At 47.2% G+C, this 24,305-nt stretch overlaps 1 protein-coding gene across 2 annotated transcripts in view; it reads right to left on the reverse strand.

Moving 5' to 3' along the window:
• Positions 1–413: 413 nt before the first annotated feature.
• Positions 414–24,305, reverse strand: part of TYRO3 (TYRO3 protein tyrosine kinase) — a 56,322-nt gene continuing 32,430 nt past the window's right edge. The window contains exons 10-20 of one of the 2 annotated variants that reach the window (XR_012159454.1): positions 19,428–19,557; positions 19,100–19,200; positions 17,530–17,625; positions 14,983–15,063; positions 13,183–13,275; positions 12,230–12,351; positions 11,819–11,928; positions 10,252–10,411; positions 8,671–8,807; positions 1,713–3,008; positions 414–1,598 (exon numbers count right to left, since the gene is read on the reverse strand). Coding sequence is in view for 1 of the 2 variants with exons in the window: in XM_073348698.1 (XP_073204799.1) it covers positions 2,633–3,008; positions 8,671–8,807; positions 10,252–10,411; positions 11,819–11,928; positions 12,230–12,351; positions 13,183–13,275; positions 14,983–15,063; positions 17,530–17,625; positions 19,100–19,200; positions 19,428–19,557 (1,406 nt within the window). In the remaining variant the exon portion in view is untranslated. Of the gene's footprint in view, positions 3,009–8,670; positions 8,808–10,251; positions 10,412–11,818; positions 11,929–12,229; positions 12,352–13,182; positions 13,276–14,982; positions 15,064–17,529; positions 17,626–19,099; positions 19,201–19,427; positions 19,558–24,305 lie in introns of both variants that reach the window. The other variant, XM_073348698.1, reaches the window with a different exon arrangement.

The following is a 24,305-nucleotide window of genomic DNA, read 5'->3' on the forward strand; positions in this document are numbered from 1 at the left end:
AGTCACTGACATTCTTTATAGATCATCCCCCAGAGGGGCTCCCTCTGAGCTCCTTCCCAGTGGATTTGGAAGGCTCAGGCGACTGGGCTGGAACATCCGCTACTCCACCAGCCCTTGCCATCACAGACTGGGACACAGCAGCAGGGCTAGTGGCAGTCTCAAGCCTGCAGTAGTGACACAGAGGGCTTCTGCAGTCTAGGAAGGCTGGAAGTTTCCTTCATCCCCCTGCCCTGAGCTCAGCTCCTCAGGCAGAAAGATTTGGCTCACTGTGTTTTCATGTGAAGGGGGGGGGGGCGGGCAGAGCAGGAATCATGTATGAGGCCAACCAATTTCATCAGTGCCTCATTTGAATGAGAAGGCCCTTAAAGACCAACATCACCAGTTGTGAGATGGAGTGGACACAAGGCTGGGGCTCAGACACAGTACACGTTTTATTATTAAAAAAAGAATAAAAACTAATGAGATGCTTCCAGAAGTTAGATTCTATAGGTACATCTCCACTTCCCAGCTGGCTGCAGGGAACGTGGCCTTCACCTCTCACAGTAAACACACGTATGTACCTGCACAGGTACTGGGGTAAAACAATACCCTTTGTCATGTGTTATTTGCTCACTTATAACCTGTGTTTTCTGTATACCAGTTAAATTGAGAAGAAAAATCCTACATTTCCTGGTCTATAAGATGGTGCAGTCTATTGTGTGGGACTTCTGGAAGGCAGCTTTAGGACATTGTTGTTTTGAGTTTCAAAACCCCAGCTCCAACTACACCAGACTTTGTTCTAAATTAAGACTCGAATGTGGCTGTGAATTTTGCAGTCAGCACCTCTCTTTACAATGGGTAAAATGAAAATCATAGTCAGCAAAGTTTGGATATTCATATTCCAGATCTGGATTTGAACTTTTCAGCTTGGTCCCATCTTTACCACTTCATTTCAAAGTATAAACATTGAATTTTACAGCATTCGCTGTGAGGGGAGTGCAATGTGGAAGCCCAAGCCACACAATACTGCAAAGTTCTTCAGGGCACAGGAAATCAAATGAGCTAGATCCTGGTCTTGTAAACATTCAGACAACCGGGGTAAGGTGTACTGCACGTCTCTGCAAGTGCTGGGAACCGGTATACAAAACACTTGCCCATTTACATTAAAATATTAAATTATTTAAAAAAACAAGACACATGACTGTTTGCAGTTATAATGTATCTGACATGCTGATTTCGGGGTGGAGGAGAGAGCTGAAATATGAATCTCTCCCTCGCTGGAAGGCTGCAGTGATAAGCAGAATATGTTCCAATGTGGTTGATCTTTTGCAGATGCCTGAAGACCTCCTAATCAGCAAGGCCCCTGGTTCTCATATTTTTTCATAGTGAGGACTGCTTTTTTTAGATAGATATCCCCTTATTGACACAGGTGCTGGAACTAGGGGTCCTGGGGGTGCAGCAGCAGCCCCTGGCTTGAAGTGGTTTCCATCCTATACAGGGTTTACAGTTTGGTTCAATGGCTCTCAAGACCTCCACTATCCAAATAGTTCCAGCACCTTCTGCTTGTTGATCCCTTTGCTCCCAACGATTCCACATCTTTTCCGTGGCACCTACAGTGCCTGGTTACATGAAAAAGGTAAGAAAAGGACAGTTAAGGAAGAAGATTAAAATAAAATTGTTCCAAAGCAAATGCTGGATCCTGCTTCTGCTGAAGCCAATGTATGGTTACCGACCTTCATTTTGTGTCTGTGCTTTTTCTTTCCTCTCCACTTTGTGTTACTGAGGAGGGGTTCCCTGCACTGCTGCGAGCCCCCACTGCAGTGCTCAATTTAGTTCTCTGTGAAGTATGGTTCTATCCTCTTGCATGGTTGCCCCCGCCATCTCATTTTACAAAAGCTGCACATTTAATCAGGGCTGCATTCATATCAAACAGAAGAAAACAAAAGACACAAAACAGGTGCACGGGGTGGAGAAAGGTGTTGGATTTTTGTTGGTTTCAGTTTAGTTGTTCAACAAAAGCATCTGGAAGTTCTAAGAGTGCCCCGGGCTGGTCTACTTCTAGCAACAAGTGTCATTGCTTGAAAAACACTGGCTGTTTTATCACTGTGTGTAAGCAGCTCCGTAGATCACAGATTGAGAACCACTGAGGTAGGCAACAGGTCTAGGCAGTACTGCTGAGTGAACACAAGGGGGCTTTTCTTCCCCTATGTCCTGAACGACAGCGTAAATATTCGCCAGTGTTTCCAGATCTACTGGTCCAAAACTCACACAGCCAGAATTGAAAAAGCATCCACAAAATAGCAAGCACTGATGGACTAGTATGTGCATTCAACTCTATGGTGGCAGCCAATGAGAATTAGCCGAGCAAACAAACACTCATTGGTTGCTGTAGCTTTGAACCCCACTCCCATTGGATGCGATCGACCTTTAATCCTACCCCGCAAAAGTCCAAGGGGTTATTATGATTTGTGATCTTTCTGAGCTGCCCGCAACAGCAGCCCACACAGATGGTGCTAGCTACAGAAGCAGCCCTAATTATAGCTACCCATGCAGCTTAAAAACATCCTCCAACTGGCTTTAGAAAGCAGTGCGACATGGCCGTACAGCTGCACACACCCCATCGTAGAGAACGGAAGCGTCTCTTTCTTACAGGCTAACAACTTCTCTCTCCTTCTGACTCCAGCTCCTGCAGAAGGCTCCTGGCCTCCCCTTCAGCTGCACTGGGACGCCTTTCACTTCCAACATCATTTCCAAGGCACAAGGGGCTCATGATGTAGCGATAGTCACTAGTGACAGCAGCAGCTGCTCCAGCAATGTTCTCTCCGCTGTCCAGATTTCTAAACGAAGCATACAGGGCAGGGTTGCTCCCAGAAGTCTCTTTGGCCTCCCCAATGTTGACATATAAAGGATCCTGACTGGACGAGAGCATGGACATTCTCCCCTGAATCATTTTCAGCTGTAATTTCAGCATTCCAAAGCTAGGGCGTAGCTTGGGCTCAGAATGCCAGCATCTGCACATGAGATCATAGCTGCAATGCAAACAGAGTAAAGAAAGCTGAAAAATATAGAGGGTCTGTGTGCAAAGTAACCCTGGCCATTAGTCATGTGGCAAAGCCACTAACAAAACAGGACCCAATTCTTCACTCAGCGACATGGTACAGCCACCACTTTAGGGGTCAATTGTGCCGACAAGCCATAATGGAGGGTGGGGGAGCATGCAATTCCACCCGATCCCAGCGGAAGTTCTGGGAGTAATTCTGCTCTACCACCCCAAAAATCTCTGTGTACAGAGGCAAGTCAAGCAGCCAGATCTGCAGAGGAGTCACCCACAGCCCTAAGTGAATATTCCTAGGATTTGTCCGGGGTGGGTTGAGCAGGAAAAAGTAGGGTGATGGGGAGGGGAGAGTTCTAGTTTTGGTGTGTTGTAGAATTAACAAGGACATTTGTCAAATCTGAATTCTGAATGCTTATTTTTTGGTTGAGCTAGGGGTGCCACTAGAGCCTTTTAGAAGCAGGTACATGCTTTTTTGGGCAGTAAATTGACATAGCTACAATACAAAAAAAATAAAAAGCACACATCCGTCTCCAGAGCTCACTGACACAAAAGCCGTTTGCTCAGGCTTGGCACAGGGTGAGAGGATTTGCCTTCAGTATGTTCAATAGGATCAAATTCCTAGTCTCCTCACATTTTCCAGAGTATTTTCACTTTGGTCGGAATGACGGTTGCCAAGAAGCAGGTTTTTCAGGAGGTGCACACACAAAAGATCAAAATCAAAAGGCCAGTCAGACAAAGCTGATTTGGGAGAGCATCAGTCCACTGATGCTGCTTGGCATGAATAGAACCCCGAATAAATGCAATGGGTAGTAATAGATTTTTATTCTCTTTGCAGGAGTTCTCAACCTTTTCCTTGCTGAGGCCCCCCTCGACATGCTATAAAAACTCCAGGGCCCGGTGGGGTTGGGGAACTCACGGCTCCAGGCCAGGGGACCCTTGAGCATAGGCATAGTTTTACTTCTATTTTGGGGGACAAGGGCTGGCAGGGCTTGAGCCAGCTCCACAGAGTGGGGTCCATGGAGGGAGTGCCACCTCCAGCCCCTGACTCACTCAGGAGCTGCTCCCAGCTTTGCCCGGGGGGAGGGGGCTTCAGCACCGGGGCTCAGGGCACCGGGTTTCAGCCGTGGGGCCCCGCAGTCCTCCTGAAAGGGCTCGCGAACCCCCAGGGGGCCGCAGACCCCTGCTCTTTGTTCAATAGTATGTGTATTTTACTCTCAACGGTGGATCAGAGATTTTTATTGTTCCAGATCCTAATCAAATGATCGATAAAACCGTGAGGAGGAAAAATAAAAAAACAAACCAGCAGCCAGATCTTTAGGAGCAAAAATTTCTGGTCAGAGTTCTAAAAGGTTCTATCTAAACTTTGTTATCTCAGTTCCTCGGGCATAATGGAACCCATCCACAATTCATGGGCAGCGGGTATCAAAGGCAGAGGGAGGCTGTGCCTCCCCAAACCGCCTTGCATGGCACTGCCAACGCTTCACCCCCAGGCCCCTTCCTGCTTCCTTGGCTGTGTTGTGGGGGGCTCTTCCCCCCCCCCGTAGATGGGACCCCAGGCTGGGGAGCTAATGGGAGCCGGCCTGCACTCCGGGGTTGGGGAGGGAGGCCATGCCACCCGCTCACCTGCTCGGTGCTCCAGGGCTGGGGCTGCGCCGCCCACTCACCCGTCCGGCGTTCTGGGGCTTTGGTGGAGGGCCTGCGCTGCCTGCTCACCCGCCCGGCGTTCCGGGGCTTTGGGGGGTGGAGGCCGAGCCGCCTGCTCACCTACCCAGCGTTCTGGGGCTTTGGTGGAGGGCCTGCGCTGCCCGCTCACCCGCCCGGCGTTCTGGGGCTTTGGTCGGGGGGCCGTGCCGCCTGCTCACCCGCCTGGCGTTCCGGGGCTTTGCGGGGTGGGGAGGGAGGAGCTGCGCCGCCCGCTCACCCACCTGGCGTTCTGGGACTGGGGGCACTCGGGCAGCCTAGGGGTGCGGCTGGCTGCTGCACTGGGAGGTGGGGGGACTCTGGGCTCCGGCAGGGTGGGTGGGGCCTCAGGAAGAAGGTGTGGTCCGGGCTGGGGTCTAGTCTCCCCAAGCCCGGGGTTCACCCGCCACCCATACTATTACTATTACTATGACAGAATGACAACTTGACTGGTAAAGGGCACCATCCTCATGTACCATGGGCACTATTATTCTGGTTCAGAGGGCTGTAAAGAAACAGACAAAGTCTCCATTGCTCAAATAACTGAACTTAAAATGGCCTTGTCTGCTCTGGAAAAATTTACCAAGATTACTGTGTGTTCCCCCTAGATTGGCTGTAACACACTCCACCTCCACACGCACAACTCTATCAGTCATTTATCAGCCATGGTACCAGTCATGCTACGTAGACTGCTTTTTCTGAGGTCAAGTAGCAATTGAGCTTCAGTCATTACAGGCAAAGTTATAGGAGTGCCAGAGTGGATGAAGGTCAGAGTCAGGAGTGGAGCTATTAGCTCCGCTCCTGACTGTGGCTCAGCAGGAGAACCTCTTACGCTCCACCGGCTGACAACCCCCCAATCCCCACTCTGTCCCCCTCCATCCAGTCACGCCTCCATGAAGGCACTGTAGATGTTGCACCAGGAGTGCTAGGTCATGTTAGAAGAGCAGAGAAAGTGAGGAGGGAAGATGAGATCCATTAAATGGGATAAAGAAAGTCCATGGAGGTTCTTAAATACAAGCATGGCTTTTGAACTGGGTCCTGAAACAGATTGGGAGCCAACAGAGTTGGAGGATGGGGATCACATGGTTGCTCCTCTTTATTTAAAGAAAACCGTGACCTACTATCCTGAGTTTGTGAACTTTTAGAAAAACCTGGTCCTACTCAAACTGACCAGGCGATCAAATAGATCCCAACACTGACCATCCACCTCAGGGCTGGCAAATAACTTCCTACAACTGGTACATGCTGAAGAGATGGCACACACATGCTTCCCTACTCTCCAGAGAGCATCTTCTCACTTAGCGCAAGACATGCCTGGGAAACATCTGCTGCAGTGGTCAGAGACAGAGCTCTCCAGTGAGACCTACTCAGTACTTAATTTGTAATGAAAGTGGTGCTGGGGCTCAAACAATTTTTGTACTTTCATAACCGTCACAGCAAGCCCAGAGGTGCCGGGGCTATGAACTGCCAAGCCTAGAGGGGCTGAGGGCTCAGCCCTGGCACAAATTAAGCATGGGACCAACTGCAAAACTGACAAAGGGAGATGGCCAGGAAGGAGCTCTTCCCTCTTACAATGCAGCACAAGAGAACGAGGGCCAAACTCACAGAAATTAGTGCAGACAGGCATACATCAAACTTCCCAGAGCTAGGCTGGCCCTTTTATGCCAGGCAGGATTCACCCTCCAGAGGGCAGGCAACGGTGGTATTGCTCCTTCTTGTGGGGATTTTACTGGGGAAGGCACCTTTAGCTTACCCCAGATACTCCAATGGTTAGATCCGGTGGGGTGACCAGGGTGACGGTATAGTCTGAAAAGTGGGATCTGTGTCACATATCTGCTTCATGTGGATCAGAACCCACAGTTCTCAATCAGGCCAAACTCTCCCTGACCTCAGTGCGAGTTTTACTCAGGTAAGGAGGGAAGAATCAGGTCCTATGTGTTTTATACGTAACTCAGCTCTGCTCAGCCTGGGAACAAAACAAGTTCTTAGTGTCACCAGCACAGCAGAACTCATTCAGCTAGAAAAAAGCCAGATCTCTTGTATTCTTCTTTGTGCATCACCCACCAAGCTGGCAACTAAATTCCTATTCCAGAATCTTTATTGTTGCTGATTCTTCCGGGAGAGCGAGATCTGACAGTTCTGGCAGTGAAAAGCACCCCAAAACAAATAGACCTGTAAACTTGTAAGCTGAGCAATCTGATATGAGGTTTACTGAGAAACAAAGAATACAGAATTGCATGATGGCATTTTTTACTCTTCTCACTGTAGCTAGACAGCACTTTATTGAGCCCGTTACTAATTTTGCAGTGGAGCAGTTGGCTCCCATGGCATTACTCCTGATTTACACCAGTCAGAAGCAGGCCCACATACTACACAAACACGCCGTACAAAAGAATTGACCAAAGCCTGGTTACTCTGACTTGCTCGCTACTCTGCAGCGCCACATTCACTGTATATTTTGGCTTCATTGCCAGAGTCAAACAATGGGTTGACAAAAAGGTATACAAATGCTAGGAAACAGTCAAAAAGTGATCTGCCATGAAGACTAAGATGAATGACTTACTAACAAGAGCCCAGATCATTCCCTTATGTGGAACAGCCAACATGGGGGACAGGCAACTCCGTGAAATAGGGATTCCTCCAGATCATTCTATAAGCACCACTTTACAGATGGGGAAAGCGAGACAGAGAGGGAAAGCCAACATTTTCAGATGCGTCCCCTGTGCTGGGCTGTGTGATGGAGTGGTCTGCCACAGAGGACATGGAGACCTTATAGGGCGGCTAGTGAAAGGGTTAAATGGAGAATATATTATTTGTACTAAGATGCTCAAGGAAAAATGGGAAAGTAGAATCCAATGGCTGGGAGTGCTCAATATGGATGGCTTCTCATTTCCTTTTCTCAGATGCCTTTGTCCAGAATGAAAAGGCTTTTACCTTAGGAAATGCATTGGAGTAATCCTCTTGGAGCTGAGAAAGATGGCAGTATTTGCTACCAGCTTTGAGACTCCTTTTTGAGTCAGGTAGAGGGCACTGATTGATCAGCATGTATTAGGGGTGGAGCTAAGGAACTATAAAGACTGCTTCAGCCTCAAGGGATTCACTCCAGCTTGATAGCTCAATCTAGGCAGAAGTCTGTTCCAGCACTGGGGGGCTTATGCCAGCATCTATAGAGTGAAAGATCTGGATACACACATTCCATGTAATTTTACAAAGAGGGAACACTTCATCACCCAGCAATGCAGTGTGGAGATGATCATTTGGAAGCTACAGCTGGTGCAGAATGTGGCTGCCTAGTGGCATTAGCTGCAGGGTCTGAGGATATATTACACCAATATTCCAAGCACTGGCTTGGCTTCCTTGCCATTTCCAGCCGCAGTGTAAGATGTGGACACTGATCTATAAAGCCTTACATGGCTCAGGTTCTGGCTACCTGAGAGGCCCCTCAGTCTGCCTATATATTCTGCCAACTGCAGTTGAGGTCAGCAGAGATGCTTTCGATGACAGTGCCTAGCTTTGAAGGGAAAAATGCAATAGAGAGTCCTCTGCTCTGAGATATGCTTCCCCCATAGTTCTGCCAAATTATTAATCTTCTGACCTTCAGGGCATGGCACAAGGTCCATCTCTTTGCTTAGGCTTTGGCCTGGAGGAGGTGGGAAGCAGTGAGTTTCAAGGAGTTTCAACACGGGTATAGTTTAGCAAGGGGGGCAAAGTCTCAGGCATAGTTAGCTGTATGTGTAACTACCCTGACTTCGGTGGTGTGACGCCAGCAGAGAAACTGGCCCCTTGTTTTTATAGTTTGTAGCAACCCCAATGACTGTCTCTAGCAGGTGTCTTCAAATATTGAAAAGAAATAGACGGTGAACAGAAGCCATGCCAGCTGTCTCTGTCTCTCTCTGTCTCCATTAAGAGAGGATTCTCCATGGGGGTCAAAACAAACCAAGGGACAAGTTACTCACATGTCTTCCAGGCACTCTGGGGGCTGCTTCAACCTGTTGCCCCTGATGAGGTAGTTGTAGATTTCTGCATTTTCAATGCCTGCGTAAGGGGTTTGTCCTCGGGTCACAATCTCCCACATCGTCACACCAAATGCCCACTGAAACAGAACAGCAAACAGAGCTGGAAAATCACAGGTTCCCTGTTTGCCAGGGCAGCAGGCATTATTTTTTCCAACTGGTTGCTGTGAGCTAATTAACTTATTGCGCTGTGCCAGATTTTGGACTACTAGAGGATGTGCACAGTTTGGCCACGATGCCTAGGGCAGTGCAGGGAATGAGCCACTTTTGACTTAGTATGTTCTGACATGTATCTTTGGAAAATGCCAGGGGAAGTCTAAGCAGCAGGATTTGCTGTGTGCAAAGAGGACTGTTTCTCATAATCAGCGATACATGCAGTTGTGTCATCAGTCACTTGTTGGGCGCACTCAGTATCAAGGTCGAGGACAGTACCTCATGCAATATTGCAGCCAGGCCGTATGGCAGGGGTTCTCACACTTAACTGCTCTGCGACCCCCTTCTGACAACAAAAATTACTACACAACCCCAGGAGGGGGGACCCAAACCTGAGCCTGCTCAAGCACCACCACTCAGAGAGGGGGCCACAGCCAAAGGGCTTCAGGCCCAGGCAAGGGACCTGTAACCTGAGCCCCACCACCCAGGGCTGAAGCCCTCTAGCTTTGGTCCCGGGCCCCAGCAAGTCTAATGCCAGCCCTGGTGACCCCATTAAAATGGGGTCGCGACCCACTTTGGGGTCCTGACCCACAGTTTGAGAACCACTGCTGTATGGTATCACCAGCTGCCTCCTCAGAGGCAGCATCAACAACTGGTAATTGGCAGTGCAGGCCCACAGGCAAAGGAAGGAGCCAATGGGAAGCCAGATCAGAAGGCAGCAAGGGAGAGAGGAGGGAACCAAAAGGCAGACCTAGAGGAAAGGAAGAGGAGCTCCAGGTGTATGTGCTTGTGCTCACTTCCTTAGTGAAATGTAATAAGGAGGAGTATCTAAGGAGTGAGTGGCCTTTTAGTCCACATAACAATATGGCAGGTATGTGTGATGTCATCCTCAACACAGCCCCCTGCTGGATGAAATAGCATTGCCAGAGCTACTCCAGTGTGTGCGTGTGAGAACGATGGCAGAGAAAAAGGGAGAAGAACAAGGGTGAGAAAGGAAAGATGAAACTGGAGGAATAGAAAGGACGGGGTGGGGGAACAAGAGAGGCAGAGAGGTGAGGGAAGGAGGCCAGGGATGAGAAATGGCGAGGGGTAAAAGAAGAGGGCCAGGTGAGAGGGAGTCATCACTGTCACATTTGTACCACAAACTGCTCTTTTCAGCTTCAAAACATTTCCCAGATTCCCCAGTTCTGACATCATGATCCAAGCCAGGAGACAGAGATGCGCCCATCCCTTCACACAAGGCATCAGCCATTCACATGATCCTCTTCCGTCGCCAAGGGCCTGATTCACTGTCTGGTGAAGTCAACGGAAAAATCTCCACTGGCTTCTAGGGGAGTTGGACCTGGCTCCAAACACTAGAGCAAAACTTACCACATCACTGTGTGTTGTGTAAAGATTGTCTGCAAGGCTTTCTAGAGCAAGCCACTTCACTGGCAGCTTGGAGGCGCAGCCCTGACGGTAATAGTCTCCACTGTAGATTTTCTTAGAAAGCCCAAAGTCTGCAACACACACGTTCATATTCTCATCCAACCTAAGGGAAAATGTGAAAGAGTAAGAAGGCAACTACGGGCTACATTCAGGTAGCTAGAAATATGTCCAAGACTGGCCAGCTCAGGGCAGTGGTAATAAGGTAGAGAGCCTTTCAGCCTTAGCTCACCAAATCAAATGGGGCCCAGGGTTGGTAGTGTCCCCAAGTCATCCCCGTTTGGTGGGGATGTGAAATAGGTTGGAGGTCTCAGTACAGTTCCTAGGGACTAACAGGGGAGTCACTACGACCCTGGCAGTGCAGGAGCAGAGTGACTTCCACCGAAAGCGGTCCAGAGAGAATCGCCTCCCCTACCCACAGTGTTTGTGCAAAATGGTGCACTTAAACTTCCGCTGCCTGGGCCAAATTTGCAAAGCTATTTGAGATGCAGAGAGGTGCCTAGTGGGTTGGAAGTGGTTTTATTTAGATGTACACCAGTCTGACTAATTAAAGAAGAGTTTGGTTCCTTCCCTTGCTCCATCCCAAGTAGACAGGGGAGGAGGAGGGATGAGAAACTAAGCCCTCTAAGCCCTCTCTTTCCTCACACCAGGCAGGTGGTTGGGAGAGAGAAGCCACAATGCTGCATCATGCACAGTTGTCAACAATTTAATTATTTCAAGAGAAAATCCACGCGGTGGGCCAAGGTCCACGTGTCACCAGCGGGTTCCATGTGCACCCTGGGTAATCCTAGATTAGTTTTAACATCTTCATTATCAAGCCCTCAGAGCTGACACAGTTTTTTGGCAGTTCTAAAAGCTCCTTTCTCTTATCACAGCGCAAATCCACTCTCTGCTCTGTATGTTGTATCGTGACCTTGCAACAATACCTGATGATGTCTCATCAGAATGACACAATGCTGCAAAAACATAACATGCACCGCACCAAACATCAACCCTGCGAAATACACACAGAACCCAATGACAGGAGTGCTGGAGATAAGATTCAGTGAAGCACCCAAACTGATCCCTAGGAGTCACCTGTGAAGATATGCCACTCCTCCGATGGGAAATAACGGTGAGAGTGATTAATCATCGCAATAATTTACCAAGGGGTTTGGTAGAGTTTCCATTTGTAAATCAAGATTGGATGTTTTTCCAAAAGCTCCACTTTTAGGGAAGTTCTCTGGCCTGTGTTATGCAAGAGGTCAGACTAGATGATCACAACGGTCCCCACTGGCCTTCAAATCTATGAATCCCTACACAGCTAATAGGTCTTAGCTTCCCCATATCTGTTGCCACTTTCTTGGAAGGAAGGACTGTATCCTGCTAACCCTTCAGGAAAAGGCAGGCTACCGCCCCCTCCTGTGACTTCATGGGGCTTCTCACTCCTTTCTCTCTTATCTCTCTCTTATGAAGGCTTTGCCTCCTTCCCTCCCTAGCCTTTGTTTGGTATGAAAGCGCCTGGCCCACTTACATGCAGTTCCGAGTAGCAAGGTCCCTGTGTATGAAGTTTTTCGAGCTCAGGTATTCCATCCCACTGGCAATATCAATCATGAACTTGAGTAATGTCTGAAGAGGCAAATTCTGCAAGAAAGCACAGTTCTAGATTGGTCCCTTGAACATTCCAGTCACTCAGGGCCAAACTGAGGCATTTACCCCCTGGTCCGCACTGGGGGCAGTGGAGAGGCAGCTTGTCCTCAATGCAAGCACGACAAAGTAAAGTCATTTCAGAACCTTGTGAGCCTGGAGTCTCCAGTGAGATCAAAACCTTCTAGCCCCTTGCAAGTACCTTTGAGAGATAAAAACCTGCACCAGTGTGAATGTGATCTTCCCAGCACGCCCCCTCCCCCTCCCTGAGAGGAACTGTACAAAGAGAAAGACTTACAAAGGGGTTTTCTCCAATCCGGGACATCAGCAGAAAAGCATGGAGGTCTCCGTGCTTCATAAAGGGTAGGATGACCATGGGAATTGGGAGCCGACCCTTAGGGCGACTCCGCAAACTGACTCCTGGGGTGAGAGAGCACACAGCAAAGAGCAGTTTGCAAACAGATCCATCCTGAGCAGGGCGTTCCACTTGCCTCTCCCTCTTCTTAACAGTCTGGGGGCAACACGGTCACTCACATTTCTGGAGGGTTGAATTCCATGTGCCACCCTCCCTCTCAGGGCCTGACCCTATGAGGTGCAGAGACACCTACCTCAGGGGGAATTGCAGGTGCTCAACACAACTCAGGAGGCACTCAGCTCCTTCAGGCCTGGGCCCTATAGTTCCTAGGATCCCTCCAAAGGGGGTGGTGACCTGCACCACAGAGCACTCGGAGTTTTGCTTGCATTGCCCCACAATGCCTTAGAGCAAGGCAGGAAATGTCCTGCTGTCTTCTTTCTCACTGTTTAGGAGTTTCTAATCTGATGGATAACAAAGGTTTATTTTTTCCCCTATTTTTTCCACTGACCCATCCAACATATCCCTTTCACCAGCCATTTCTCAGCCAGGCCATCTGTGGCTAACGTTGCCGAATGCATTTCCAAAAGCCAAGGAAGAACGGAGAAATGGTTTAAGAGAAATCAATTACAGCTGCATTAAAAATATATGCGTGCATGCACACACATCTATAATTACACACACTTCAATTCCCGATAGGCCTGGAAAGGAGCAACACCCACATCCCACACAATGGGGAGGGCCAGTGGAACACGGCTGCCCACCACTCCAGAAGGTGGCTGCAGCTCAGTGCTGTTGCACAGTCTGTATACATTTATGTGTATAGTTTATGAAGCAGTTTGGGATCCGACAAGGCAGGAGGAACTACATTGTGCTATAGAACTCTGCTTCTGGCTCACCGATCAATTTAGTAACATGTGGGTGGTCAAACTCCTTCATGCAGGCAGCCTCTCGCAAGAATTCTTCAATGTCGCTTGAGGTGAAGATATCCGCTGAAAGACAGAAGCACGAGATTTTTCCTCAGTGACTCAGAGGAGCATTAAGAGACATGATTATCAGAAGCTTGCTTTGTGAGGCATAACACATTGTCTCAGACGCACAATTAGATAACATTTCACAACAAAGCCTAGCCTGCCACATTCTCCTGGGACGTAGGGGGAGAACAGAAGTTGGAACAGGGAGAGAGCCTCAAGCATACATCAGGGACATCTGGTGACTTCATTCTTGGCAGAGCAAAAACCTGTCGATTAGCAGCTCTTTTCTCAGCAACAGCTTTCATTGGAAGTCACAGAAATCATGAGTGGGGCTTAAAGACATGGGAATTAATTAGCTAAAAGGAACTGAATTATAATGTGTGGGGGGAGGTGATAGCCTGGCAGAAGAGATTAAAGATGTTGCCAACCAACTAGATAGTCTGGAATCCCAGTCCAAAATGGGGGAGACTATTTAATACATGACCTTGGTGGCACAAAAGATCAATGCTTTTATATCTCTTAGCAGTATTGCTTCTTTTATTTTGCAGGAGTGATGATTTCTTTGGCACCAGCAGCCTTGGAGATCTTGGACCAAATTCAGCAGTGACATTAAAGGGCATGAAAGTTACTCATTGACCAGTTTCTGATCTGATAACAACAGTATAAATCTGGAGCAGCTTCCTAGATTTTTCTGCTGTTATTCCAGATTGTGAAGTGAGCTAAGGGTTCAGTGCAGCATGTCATTTTCCCTTCCTTTATGTCACTGCTGAATTTGGTGGGAGTTCTTAAGACCTGCTGGGAAATCAGATTCAGAGCCAGAGGTTTACAAACTGGTCAGAAAAATGCTTGTAAATGGCAAAACAGTGTAACTTGCACTAATCTGGTATTAAATAAATGAAAAGGGAGTGTAGTTTACAGTCTTGTGCTCAGTGGGGACCAAACTCAGCTCCAAGAATAAGCAAGCATAACTTCTGTTTCAGCCAATGGCAGCTGCACCCATTTACACCACGTCTGACTTTGGCTCCAGGAGTGACAGGGATGGAGTGGCGCAGGTTAGTGTGTGAGTGTGTGTATGTGAGAAAATGTCCTGCTTTATTTTATCTGCTTTATCTGGTAGTTGCTTTTCCAGCTACAACCCCACTTCCCAGTCAACATGGAAGTTAGGCTTGTTTTGTACATCCACTGAATGCCAAATCAATGGGCGTTCTGCTATATTGTCACTTACACCCAACACATAACTTACGTTACTATTTACTTCACCACTGAATTTGGCCCAGAGACTTTCATCCATTTACTTCAGGATATATTTGGATGGATTTGGCCCTTCATTGCTACCTGTGTAGGGCCAAGTAGACTTGACAGAATTGTTCATGCCATAGGACTTAGTATGGTGCAGAATCAAGGAATTGAGTGGCATTCTCTGAACTTAATAGTAATAATATTTACTATTTGCTTCTTGTGGTGCCCAGGATGTGCTAGGTGCTGTATAAACCATAAGGAGGCATCGTCCCTGCCCTGAAGAGTGTATATTTTTTTAAAGAAGAAATGGACAGAGATGAAGGGGAAAGGGATCAGCAAACAAGCGAGGTGGCTCAGCGGGAGCATGTACGGGGAAATCTATGTTGATAGACATTTACTGAGCAAAATCGAACCCTTCCAAGCCTAAATGTAATCTTTCCAAGTGATTTTATTGGAAGTGTTTCAAGTAGCCCTGCTTTCACCCACCTTTCAACATCTTTACTGCAACCTTCTGGAAAGAGCCATCCTCCAGCTTCAGTAGCGCCTCTCTAACCGACCCAAATTCGCCTGTGGAATAACCAGAGCAGGCAGTAAGGAGACAACGCTAGCGCAGATGATTCACATCACGTTTACTCCAGGGATCACGGAGGCAGAAGCTGGGAGCTGAAGAGCTATAAGGAGTATGGTTACCAGCTCCATTTCTCCTACAGCAGCCCCATTCAGCAGCCCATGAGCATATGCGTGCGTGGGAGGCCGGGGCAGCATGACCAAGGGACAGGAAATACCGTGATGGAGGTATGCTAGGTAGGGGACAGTTTCAACTGGCAATCCTTTGCTGACTGAGGACGTGCAGAGCTGGAGGGAGGGCCATGGATCACAGCTGAGGCGTATGTCTGGAAAGGGGATATTGCGAGGGGCATGGCTGAATCAGGCTTGGCTGGGGTCTCTCAGCTGGAGAACTAAGGAAGTTTTCATCTGAGGAAGCTCTCCAAGGTGACAGCTGTCAGAGATGACAGCCAAATGACGGTGCCAGTGGGATTCATCAATCAGCCAAGACACAATCGGGCCTTATCTCTGCAAATTCAGGGATTAACATCCACTGACTATAGCTGGCCTGACAATCTATTCAAGCACTTGTGTGTGGACAGGAAACACTCCTCAATCAATTAAGGGGGTGTTTGCCCCAGTAAATTTCTCCAGTGAAAACAAGGCCCCGGTGTAGACAAAGCATGGCTGGCTATACCATGTTAAAGTTGTTTTGGCCTGAAGTGGTTTTAAACCATAACACAGATTTAAAACAAATATAATGTATCAGTTTGCATTAGTTTCAGTGTAGCTTTGATTTGCCTGATGGGATAAGTTCCAGCTGCTAAATCCACACGATTTCATAATCGCTTATCTTGTAGACGAATGCACTTAGTTTGAAGTATATTGTTTCAGATCAGAATGCTGCCAAGTAAGCAGCACTAGAGCAAGAGTGAGAAAGTGGAGCAAGGTGGTTCTGGCATCTACGCCACAAGTGAAAGGACCTGATAGAAGTTAGCTTCTTTCTGCTAGCTTTTCTCCAGTGCCATGCTCAGTGCTATATGTGGTCATTCCACAATCACAATGCACAAAAGATCAGGTCACAGGACCCAAAGTGGGAGAAGTTGGGGGGTAAAAGACAGTTGAAAGCCACCTTTATGCTGTCCCTAAGGGCAACCAATGGCTGTTACACAGCCAGGGATCATCAGAGCACAAGGCACTCCACCCACTGCACCCATGCCTTCTCCTACTCCCACAACACCCCTGTGCTGAGAATTGGGGTTGGGGGCCTGGAGAAGATAGTGCAGAACTGGAGGCACCAGGCCTATGCCATCTAGGAATTTTCTCAGACTAAGGGAATGCCCAAGTGCCTTGTTAGGGCAACTTTCCTGCTCATTTGTACCATGGAAGCAGCCCAGGAGCACCAGAGTGTGAGCTGAGGATCTGGCCAGATGGGTCAACAGTGGAATGATCCTCTGTACCTGTCAATGAAATCCAGACACAAGGGGCAGGCACATGTTGCCTCCACACCCAAGTTCTATTGCCTAGCAGCATCAAGATCTGAGCCCTTTTTTTCTGCAGGAAGATCATCCTCCTACCATGAAACTGACTTTCAGAAGCACATTTTTTGGAGGCTGGGGAGGTGGGTGGGTGGGGGGGGGCAGAACAGTCTCACTGGAGCAGGATTGAAGGGAATTGCATTAAAGCTAATCTTAGAAACCTGTTGTTTATGTCAAAACGAAAACCAACTCCCTTTTACATTGCCTATGCCGCCTGACTTCAGTTTCCCTTTGGATTATTGCTGGCCTTTTGATTAAATGCTTTACGTTTTTCTACTGATTAACCTGAACTCAAATGCTAGAGCTGAACACTCTCAAATTCTGGTCAAATTCAGATCCAGCTGCAGACTTACCCCTATAATGCTTTAAACCCAAATCGCCCCAGACAGAGAACATTTCAATCTGGATCCATATATTTTTTTTGGTCTTGGGTTTTGTTTTGTTTTTTTGTAAAGTGCCTCATAGTCTCTGTGCTGCCTTATTTCATTTAAGTTTCTAAAGCCTATTGGGATACAATTTTTATAGAACTCCTTCCATACCATTTAGGTGCATTGTATACATTTGTAAGTTGAAGGGATGGCTGAAAGTTGAGCAAATCTGCCTTAGCTTAAAACACCCGGGAAGTTTGCATACCAGTGGACCACGAGTACTGTGTAAAACCTTATGTGTACGATAGCTATAAACTTAGTCTCGTGACCTGATTAAAAAACACTTAACAGCTGTAGTGCAGATGTGGCCTAATCACATCCCCATAATCAAGCCAAAGCCTTGAATTGTTTTAACCCAGGAGATGGTTAGTGCCCATCTAAAACGACAACATTTAACCATGTTCAGCAGGATCAAGGGACAAATGGGTTGTAACCACTTCCCCTGACTTGGTGATGGTTGAAATAGATGGGGCATTAATCAGAGTGTATTAGGTCTTGTTCAAGTTTTGGTACAGACTCACCCTTGCCTAGCATCCTTCCCAGAGTGAACTGCTGCTCCTGGATTAGAACATCCTTGAGTTTGGTCTTCAGCTCATCACTGATCCCTATGCTGTCCACTGGAAAAATGAAAGGAGGAGGGATCAAAAGAGGGATGCATGACAAAAGGTTCTATGAGAACATCCAGTGAGTCCAGCCCTCCAGCACGCTCCCATAATCCAGCCCTTCAGTCCTACTCCCACATTATATGTTGGTGACCTGGGAAAAGGGAGAGCTCCTCCCACATCCTTGAGCTTCATGCAAGAGAAGAAGCCAATAACTTTCAGGCATGTGAAAATTGCTCTTTCAGTGCCAAAGAGGCAGTGATGGAAATCCTATGAGAACACTGCTCTTGGTAACCCCAAAAGCAAGTGGGATACAAGAGTACAGTAAATAACACTGAGGAGCCAGACTTGCATTATGACAGGTTTCAGAGTAGGAGCCGTGTTAGTCTGTATTCGCAAAAAGAAAAGGAGTACTTGTGGCACCTTAGAGACTAACCAATTTATTTGAGCATAAGCTTTCGTGAGCTACAGACTTGCATTAGTTTCCCAGAGGGTGTTTGGGACCTCAGCTGGTGTAAATCAGCATATCTCCACTGAGTCTGTGGAGCTGCACCAGTTTACAATGGTTGAGGATCTGGCCCTTAGCTGTTATTACACACAGTACAAGTCTCCCTATGCCTGATGAGGATGGATAAGATAATACACAATACATGATGGGCACTAGGGCAATAGAGCAATTTCTGACCCCAGAGGAACAGACTCAAAGGAATGTGTTGCAACCATCCCAGTCCAGCAATGCAGCACTAGTCCAAGGAATCACCCCTTTGCAGAATCTAGTCTAGAGGGTGGAACACAGAACTGGAAAATGGAATTTCTAATCCTGGATCTCACTCTTGCACAAACCACTTAACTGTGACTCAGCTCCTCATCTGTAAACAGCAGCCTAATATTTCTTCCTTGCCACATACTGATTAATTAGTTCATGTTTGTACCATATTTTTAATGCTACAGACTGTTCTATTATTATTATTAGGACTGACTGATCTCCATTACACCACTGACATTGAATTCAATGGAGTCACACCAGTGTAACACTGGTGCAATGGAGTGGCGAATCAGACCCATTGAGCTTTGCACTGTTGTATGGAATGATAGCGACCAAAAGATGTTCTCTTAGTGTAAAATCAAATGCTAGAAGCTAGGTAACTAAGTAGGCTAACACACTAGCCTTTCACCTCTGTAGACTTTGTTTCAAATACAACACAGTGGCCTCAACCCAGACTCTTGTGGACATTTGTCCACAAGACAGTCCATCCCTATTGACAGCCTTTTCCCAGAGCTGGATTAGACAAAGGTTTAGCATTTAAATAGCTATGAGAACTGTATAGGGAAACATGCTCAGCACCTGCTCACACTACGTCTGGAACCTCATTTGCGTTAATCCCAGTTTTTCATCCTAAAGAGTGAGTTTCAGGGAAAGGTGAGCGAGACCAAGATATACATGTGAATGGGACTTGTTGGAAAGAGTCACTCAGACCATTTTACCTACATGTTGCCTCAATCTGCTCTGGGCCTTCCCTGTTGAAAGACCTGGCTGCTCTGAAATGGACCACTGGCTCTCCCCTGCCGATCACAGTGCCAAAGACATGTCTAGGAGGCAAAAAGAAGCACAAAATTACAATGAACAGGCCATTCCTTGCTATAGGGATATCTCCATCCAAATCTATCAGACAATGCAATGGCTCCAAACATGGAGCAGAAATGTTCAATCTGCCACAAGTCTTCATTATAAAAAACAGTGAATGAAAAACCCAGCGGAGAGGGAGCTGAAGACCACCGTCTCCAGCACCCATAACCATGAAAAGAATCTATCTTACCCAAACCGAGTTTCTTTTCTTCTTTTTCGAAGGAGAATGAGTGCCAGGGCAACAGCTGTAACCAGGGCAGTGAGAATGCCCAAAGCCACAGGGACCCAGGATGTCCCATAGGGCGGTTGTCTCTGGCCATCTAGGTGGAAGATAAGACACTGGTTAGAAAGTAGGAGACCATCTATGCTTGACAAACAAAAGCTGAATTAATCCACCTCACCAAGATATTTTTCCCCTACAAGTTAATAGAACAATCTTGCTGTACTCTGTGTGCCTTGGGGAATCTTATCAACACTGAGACTTGGCTTAAGCAACTACTCAACTGATCATCTAAAACCTGGTTGCTTAACTGAGATGAACTTCTATCAAAGGTGGAGCAGACCTGTATCATGTGGGTGGACTCTATTCTTAGTTACACCCGTGGCAATTAAGTAAATGGAGTTGTTCCAGATTACCTTATTGTAAATGAGATCATAATTTCATTCAGTATGTATTGGGGTGGATTCTTAAGACAAGAGGTTACTTAACAAGGGTGGGCTCGTGTACTGGTTTCATTCTGTTTTCTCTCTGAAGTGAGTAGTCTTGTACAGGCCAAGTTATCTATACATGATGCCAAGCATACCTCACAGGCTTGATGGCCTTCTGAAAGACAGTAGAGGAGCTTGGCATTAATTGTGACTCTGATGTTCTTTGTAAGTGAAACTCAGTAAGATGACTTTTTGAAAGTCCACCATGAGTCCATTCTTGGAGGAAACTAATCATAACATTGGTTCTAGCTTCTGTTTTGACAGTGCTCTTTGCTGTGTGCTGTCCAGAAAAGGATGGATATGAACCCCTTTCTGATTGAGAGCTGCCTCCAGAGCAAATATCTTTGTGAATATACTTGGGGAAGGGGTGAGGCCAAAGGATAGGCCCTACATTGCAAATGTCCCTAGGCACAGGAGAACCTTAGAACCTGCCTGATCAGGAAATGTATGGAGCGACTTCAGCAACAAGATATGAGTGCTGATATATGGTCTCTAAATACCCATTGCTGTCTCAACTGGAATTGTGATATTTTTACTAATTTATTCCAGTTCTTCAAATCCAGAGTAACCTTAATGCTTCCCAACTATTTGGGGATGGGAGAAGAATGTGGAACAGGTCTCTGGGCATCTCTCCAGCCTTGGCACTGGCTTGATAAACTCCATCATCTGACTGTTGCTTTATGAGGTTCTGGGAGAGGGAGGCTGAGGGGAATGATCTGTGAGGGGTCTCTGGAATTCTATGGAATTCTTGCTGACTACTCCAGTCACCACTGGTTGGAAAAAGTAGCAGTCCAATGGGCTGAGAACAGGAGGAACCTCTCTCCATGGGTCCTATCTGCTCTGATGGGTGCCGGCGGAAGGGAGTCCGGCATTCTTATAGCTGGTGGAGCCTTGTCTGATGAAGGCATTTCTGGGCCTTCTGTATCAGTTGAATTGTATAACCCTGGTGTGGAATTTTTTATGGAGCAAAGAATAATTAATGTAACAAGTTGGGGAAATGTAAGGAGACAGTGTAAACTCCTGAGCTGGAATAAATCCAGGAAATGGAGGCTAATACCCCTATGCTTGTGTAAAAGCTATCAGAGCTTTAGTTGCACCGGTGTAAATGAGATTTGGTGTCCATTTATCAGCACTCACATCTTCTTAGTCACCTTTAGCCCATTCTGGAATCTAATGATAACGCCACATTGAGACAAAGGAGGACAGTTCACACCTCTCTCAAAGCTATTGTTTCAGTCTGTTTGAAGATATCACTTTGGGTCACATGCAGAAAGTCTCCTTCAAAACCAGAAAGGCTAGAAACTTCCTTTTTTTTTGGAGGGGGGGAATCTAAATTCTAAAGAAACTTCTAGGACCAGCAGAGACATATTAGAATGGCGAATCACCATGTACCACCCCTGTCTGACCTCTGTGCACGACAGAAGGGGTCAGTGCTGCAGAGTGACCATCCCCTTAGCTCTGACCCCTCCTGAACCAAGGAGTGTCAATTGCACAATTTATCCATAAGGTTGGAGGAAAGGGAAGCGCGTGTCCTAGAGCTATAGGATCCCACTCCAGATGTTCCCAGTTACATCCCTTCTTCCTGTTAAACTAGAGGGAAGCATTGCAGCCCGAGTAAAGACAGCAAGAGTTGCCTCCTCACCAGAGGTGTCATGTCCCCCCAGATTTGTTGCTTGGCTTGGACTGAGCATGTGCACACGGACTGAGCATGCTCAGTAACACTGCTGAAGCTGGCTGCCCTGATTCCTCCTCCCTAATATTGGCTGGCACGGATTGTGTCTGCTCCTCACACTCCACCCCATGTCTCTGTCTGTGGAAGGTATCTTATTGACAGTGCTGCATGAGGCAGAATCATATATTTGCTTACATGAGCACCGAGGAGCATTCTGGTGTTATGAGAGCACTGTTTTTTATTAGCTTTGCAGTTCTTTCACCCCAAGAACTAAGGGTCCCCCTGAGTACATGGTCATAAACATTAGAGATAGAAAACCGATTAGACCATTCTGCCCATGTCCCTGTAATATTTGTGCCAGGTGGTTCTATCTGAGTAATTGCAGGTTTCAGAGTAACAGCCGTGTTAGTCTGTATTCGCAAAAAGAAAAGGAGTACTTGTGGCACCTTAGAGACTAACCAATTTATTTGAGCATAAGCTTTCTTGAGCTACAGCTCACTTCATCGGATGCATACTGTGGAAAGTGTAGAAGATCTTTTATACACACAAAGCATGAAAAAATACCTCCCCCCACCCCACTCTCCTGCTGGCAATAGCTTATCTAAAGTGCCCACTCTCCTTACAATGTGTATGATAATCAAGGTGGGCCATTTCCAACACAAATCCAGGGTTTAACAAGAACGTCTGGGGGGGGGGGGGTTAGGAAAAAACAAGAGGAAATAGGCTTGAATAGAGACTGGGAGTGGCTAAGTCATTATGCAAGGTAACCTAAGTTAATTGTATCCAGTTTCCGAACTAATTCCAATTCAACAGTTTCTCGCTGGAGTCGGGATTTGAAGTTTTTTTGTTGAAGAATTGCAACTTTCATGTCTGTAATCGCGTGACCAGAGAGATTGAAGTGTTCTCCGACTGATTTATGAATGTTATAATTCTTGACATCTGATTTGTGTCCATTTATTCTTTTACATAGAGACTGTCCAGTTTGACCAATGTACATGGCAGAGGGGCATTGCTGGCACATGATGGCATATATCACATTGGTGGATGTGCAGGTGAACGAGCCTCTGATAGTGTGGCTGATGTTATTAGGCCCTGTGATGGTGTCCCCTGAATAGATATGTGGGCACAGTTGGCAACGGGCTTTGTTGCAAGGATAGGTTCCTGGGTTAGTGGTTCTGTTGTGTGGTATGTGGTTGCTGGTGAGTATTTGCTTCAGGTTGGGGGGCTGTCTGTAGGCAAGGACTGGCCTGTCTCCCAGGATTTGTGAGAGTGTTGGGTCATCCTTCAGGATAGGTTGTAGATCCTTAATAATGCGTTGGAGGGGTCTTAGTTGGGGGCTGAAGGTGATGGCTAGTGGCGTTCTGTTATTTTCTTTGTTAGGCCTGTCCTGTAGTAGGTGACTTCTGGGAACTCTTCTGGCTCTATCAATCTATTTCTTCACTTCCGCAGGTGGGTATTGTAGTTGTAAGAATGCTTGATAGAGATCTTGTAGGTGTTTGTCTCTGTCTGAGGGGTTGGAGCAAATGCGGTTGTATCGCAGAGCTTGGCTGTAGACGATGGATCGTGTAGTGTGGTCAGGGTGAAAGCTGGAGGCATGTAGGTAGGAATAGCGGTCAGTAGGTTTCCGGTATAGGGTGGTGATTATGTGACCATCATTTATTAGCACTGTAGTGTCCAGGAAGTGGATCTCTTGTGTGGACTGGACCAGGCTGAGGTTGATGTGGGATGGAAATTGTTGAAATCATGGTGGAATTCCTCAAGGGCTTCTTTTCCATGGGTCCAGATGATGAAGATGTTATCAATATAGTGCAAGTAGAGTAGGGGCATTAGGGGACAAGAGCTGAGGAAGCGTTGTTCTAAGTCAGCCATAAAAATGTTGGCATACTGTGGGGCCATGTGGGTACCCATAGCAGTGCCGCTGATCTGAAGGTATACATTGTCCCCAAATGTAAAATAGTTATGGGTGAGGACAAAGTCACAAAGTTCAGCCACCAGGTTAGCCGTGACATTATCGGGGATAGTGTTCTTGACGGCTTGTAGTCCATCTTTGTGTGGAATGTTGGTGTAGAGGGCTTCTACATCCATAGTGGCCAGGATGGTGTTACCAGGAAGATCACCGATGGATTGTAGTTTCCTCAGAAAGTCAGTGGTGTCTCGAAGGTAGCTGGGAGTGCTGGTAGCGTAGGGCCTGAGGAGGGAGTCTACATAGCCAGACAATCCTGCTGTCAGGGTGCCAATGCCTGAGATGATGGGGCGTCCAGGATTTCCAGGTTTATGGATCTTGGGTAGTAGACAGAATATCCCAGGTCGGGGTTCCAGGGGTGTGTCTGTGCGGATTTGATCTTGTGTTTTTTCAGGTAGTTTCTTGAGCAAATGCTTGTTTCTTTTGGTAACTCTCAGTGAGATCAGAGGGTAATGGCTTGTAGAAAGTGGTGTTGGAGAGCTGCCTAGCAGCCTCTTGTTCATATTCCAACCTATTCATGATAACAACAGCACCTCCTTTGTCAGCCTTTTTGATTATGATGTCAGAGTTGTTTCTGAGGCTGTGGATGGCATTGTGTTCCGCACGGCTGAGGTTATGGGGCAAGTGATGCTGCTTTTCCACAATTTCAGCCTGCGCACGTCGGCGGAAGCACTCTATGTAGAAGTCCAGTCTGCTGTTTCGACCTTCAGGAGGAGTCCACCTAG

This window comes from Lepidochelys kempii, chromosome 6 (genome assembly GCF_965140285.1).
Source record: "Lepidochelys kempii isolate rLepKem1 chromosome 6, rLepKem1.hap1, whole genome shotgun sequence".
Classification (NCBI taxonomy): Eukaryota; Metazoa; Chordata; order Testudines; family Cheloniidae; genus Lepidochelys; species Lepidochelys kempii.